We start from the raw sequence: 2,909 nt of genomic DNA, 5'->3' as shown, positions 1-2,909 counted from the left end.
GGGGTGTCCCAGCACCCGGAGCTCGGGGAGCCCTCCCTGTGGACAACCTTGGGGACATCTGCATCCAGTGATGGGGAGCAGGGGTTGTCCCAGCCCACCCCTGCCCCCCCACCGCTCTGGGAGGAGGAAGAGGAGGAGATGGAGAAGGAGGAAGCTTTACTTCCACCATCGACCACGGCGATGCCCAGCTGGGAGGTCGGGAACTGGAGTGAGGTACGTGTCGAGTCCTGTTAAACGCCTGACGTGGCTGGTTTGGAGGCAAGAGACCCATCCCTCTCCCGGGATGCTCTCTGGGGTGTGCAAAGCATGTGCGTGGCTCACACAGGCATTTTTTTGCATTTTGGCCAAATACTGAAAGCTCCCAGCCCGATGGAGGGGAGCAGGCACACTCCTCACCCAAATCCCTGCCCAGGAAAGCACAGACTGCCCCCCGTACTTTGGCTGGAGACCCCCGGGCACAGGAGCAAGCTCCTGCCATTGTACAGAAGAGATTATTTTAAAATAGGCTCTGAAAAGACAGAAATTTAGATGGCAAGTGTAAGGCACATTGAAGCAAAGGGAAGGGGCTGTGCTAAGTGCGGTGAGGGGGTGGTTATCAGCAATTATCAGCTTTCCTTGGGCTTCCACGCTGTCCCTGGGGCCACTTTCCGTGTTTGCAGTGACAGTCAAATGGCTGCTGCCATTCATGGGAATGTGTTTTTATCAGAAAGCACAAAAATAATCAGTCTTTGGTGTCAGGGAGCACAGGAGAATGAGCGTTGGGGGAGTCTTTTAAGAGGCTGCACAAAGGACTGGGTAACACTCAGGGCAATACTTAATGTCCACAGAAATGCAGTCCCACACATGGGTTTTATAGAAGGGCTTTGAATGTGGCTTGAGCCACGTTGGTGGCAGCGCTGCTGTGGCAAGAGGCACACGGGGTGGTTTGGAAGCTCCGCAAAGGCTTTTCAGGTGGAGAGGCTGCTACAAACTCCATCAGGTCAGTCTGGACAGCGAGGGGTGGGTCCAGAAGAGGAGGTGGAGGCGCTGCCGTTCAGGTGGAGAGAAAGCTTCACCGGAGCTTCTCATGCTGGGCAGGCAGGGCTCGTGAAAGAAGGGCACGGACAGAGCCCAGTGAGACAGCAGCCAAATAGTTGAAGCCATCATTGCCAATTAAGAGAAAAAAAGCTAAAGGCACCCCCAGCCCCAGAGATCCCGGTGCTGCTCTGTTTCCCACCAAGCTGCGGGTGGCCGTTGCTGCTGTCACAGTGTGACAGTCCTGGAAGGCAAAAGCTGAGCAGGGAAGGAAAGGACAGTCCCAGCCAGACCAGAAATGACTGAAATGGGATATGGAGGAGGGTTTTCCCCCTTCTTCTGCTAAACCAAGGGCTGCTTGCTGGGGAGCAGCACCCCTCCCAATGCCCATAGAGAAGGCGATGAGTTGAGTCCTCCTGAGTTTTCCCGGGCCACCAGGCTCCATCCTTGGCCAGAAGTAGCCACGGGGCATCAGGGGCATCCTGAGGGGCATCGGGAGAGAGAGGAGCAGGCTGTGCCTCGTGTGTTGCAGTGCTCGGTCACCTGCGGCGTGGGCGCGATCTGGAGGACCGTGCGCTGCAGCACCAACCGCGACAACGACTGCGCCGCAGCCAACAGACCAGTCCCTGCTCGGAGGTGTTCCCTGAGACCCTGTTCGTCATGGCGTGTGGGGAACTGGAGTAAGGTAAACGGGTGTGCAGAGTCCCCAGACCTCCACAGCAAGACCATCGTTGCCAGGGGCTGGAGCCGTGCCTGCCCTCACCCCAGGGCTTACAAAGGCAGAGAAGCTGCTTCATCCCACAATCATCTTTTCCTGCTCTTGGGCTGGGATTTGCAAAAGCTAAGCAAAGAGTGGTTTGCAAGTCTCTGGAAAATGTTCTGGCCCCTCAGCGCTACCGGCGAGGTTTGCGGTTGAGTTTGGGGAATGCAGTAGGTTCAGTGGTGGGAAACAACCCTCCTTGCTCTGGGTGGGCGCCGTTTCTTGGCATCATCAGTTGTCTGAGGCACAGAGACTTTCTTGCCATTGCAACTGGAAACAGGTTGCTTTCAGAGGAACAGTTTTGGCAGATTCAGAGCTGCACGGGCTTTTTTCTGGCTTGCACTAGAGAAAGAGGTGAAAAGAGGTTGGATTAACTAATTAACTCCATCCAACCCAAGGCAAAGCATGTGTCTGGGGGCCCCTCCAGTTGCTGGAGGCGTTCCCCTCGCACCAGCCCTTCCCTGGCGTGATGCTCGCGTTGTTTCCCAGTGCTCCAGGAGCTGCGGCGGAGGGATGAAGGTTCGGGATGTGCATTGTGTTGACACCAGAGACCAGAGGCTCCTGCGGCCCTTCCACTGCCACACTGTCCTCTACAAACCGCCCGCCCAGCTGCCCTGCCGGGACACGCCGTGCCTCGACTGGTACACGTCCTCCTGGAGAGAGGTAGGGGCTGCTGCAGTTGGGGTGGCGCTTGACCCCCAAGCGTCGCCGTGGAGCTTCGTGCCTGCTATGGGGTGTTTTGCACTCACAGTTATTTTTCCTTCTCGCTGGAAGCTTGTTGGGCTGGTGCTCAGCATTTGTTTGCCCAGAGCGGATGCTTAGTAGCTGGAAAGGCACGTGGCTGGGGGGAGACTGCGGTGCCCCTCCAAATCTCTGCCAGCCAAGACTCCAAAATGGAACCAGATCTTTGCAGCGGGTCTGCTGCTCCCTCGTGTTTCTGGGAACCTCCCAGCCAGTTCCAAGCACTGAGAAGGAAACCATCCACTGACAGCAGGGTAGCTGCAGAGCAGGCAGAGAAGCAGGTTTGGGGTATTTGCAGGGTGGGTTTGCAATGTATTTCCTTTGGACACTGACGCCCGGAGCTGCTTCCCCATGGCTTGTCTCTCCGGCGGGGTCGGGGCCGGGCGGGGGGGGG

The 2,909-nt window shown here is 57.2% G+C and overlaps 1 protein-coding gene across 1 annotated transcript in view; it reads left to right on the top strand.

The window, feature by feature from the left end:
• The window catches only part of LOC104275035 (A disintegrin and metalloproteinase with thrombospondin motifs 7-like), a gene marked incomplete at its 5' end in the record, with an annotated part of 21,664 nt that overhangs the window by 12,319 nt on the left and 6,436 nt on the right, over nucleotides 1-2,909 (top strand). The window contains 3 exons of the mRNA XM_009870872.1: nucleotides 127-213; nucleotides 1,547-1,699; nucleotides 2,264-2,437. Coding sequence (XP_009869174.1) covers nucleotides 127-213; nucleotides 1,547-1,699; nucleotides 2,264-2,437 — 414 coding nt within the window. The remainder of the gene's footprint in view (nucleotides 1-126; nucleotides 214-1,546; nucleotides 1,700-2,263; nucleotides 2,438-2,909) is intronic.

The sequence above is a fragment of the Apaloderma vittatum genome, unplaced genomic scaffold (assembly GCF_000703405.1).
Source record: "Apaloderma vittatum isolate BGI_N311 unplaced genomic scaffold, ASM70340v1 scaffold10616, whole genome shotgun sequence".
Classification (NCBI taxonomy): domain Eukaryota; kingdom Metazoa; phylum Chordata; class Aves; order Trogoniformes; family Trogonidae; genus Apaloderma; species Apaloderma vittatum.
This window is presented reverse-complemented; position numbering and strand designations above follow the sequence as displayed.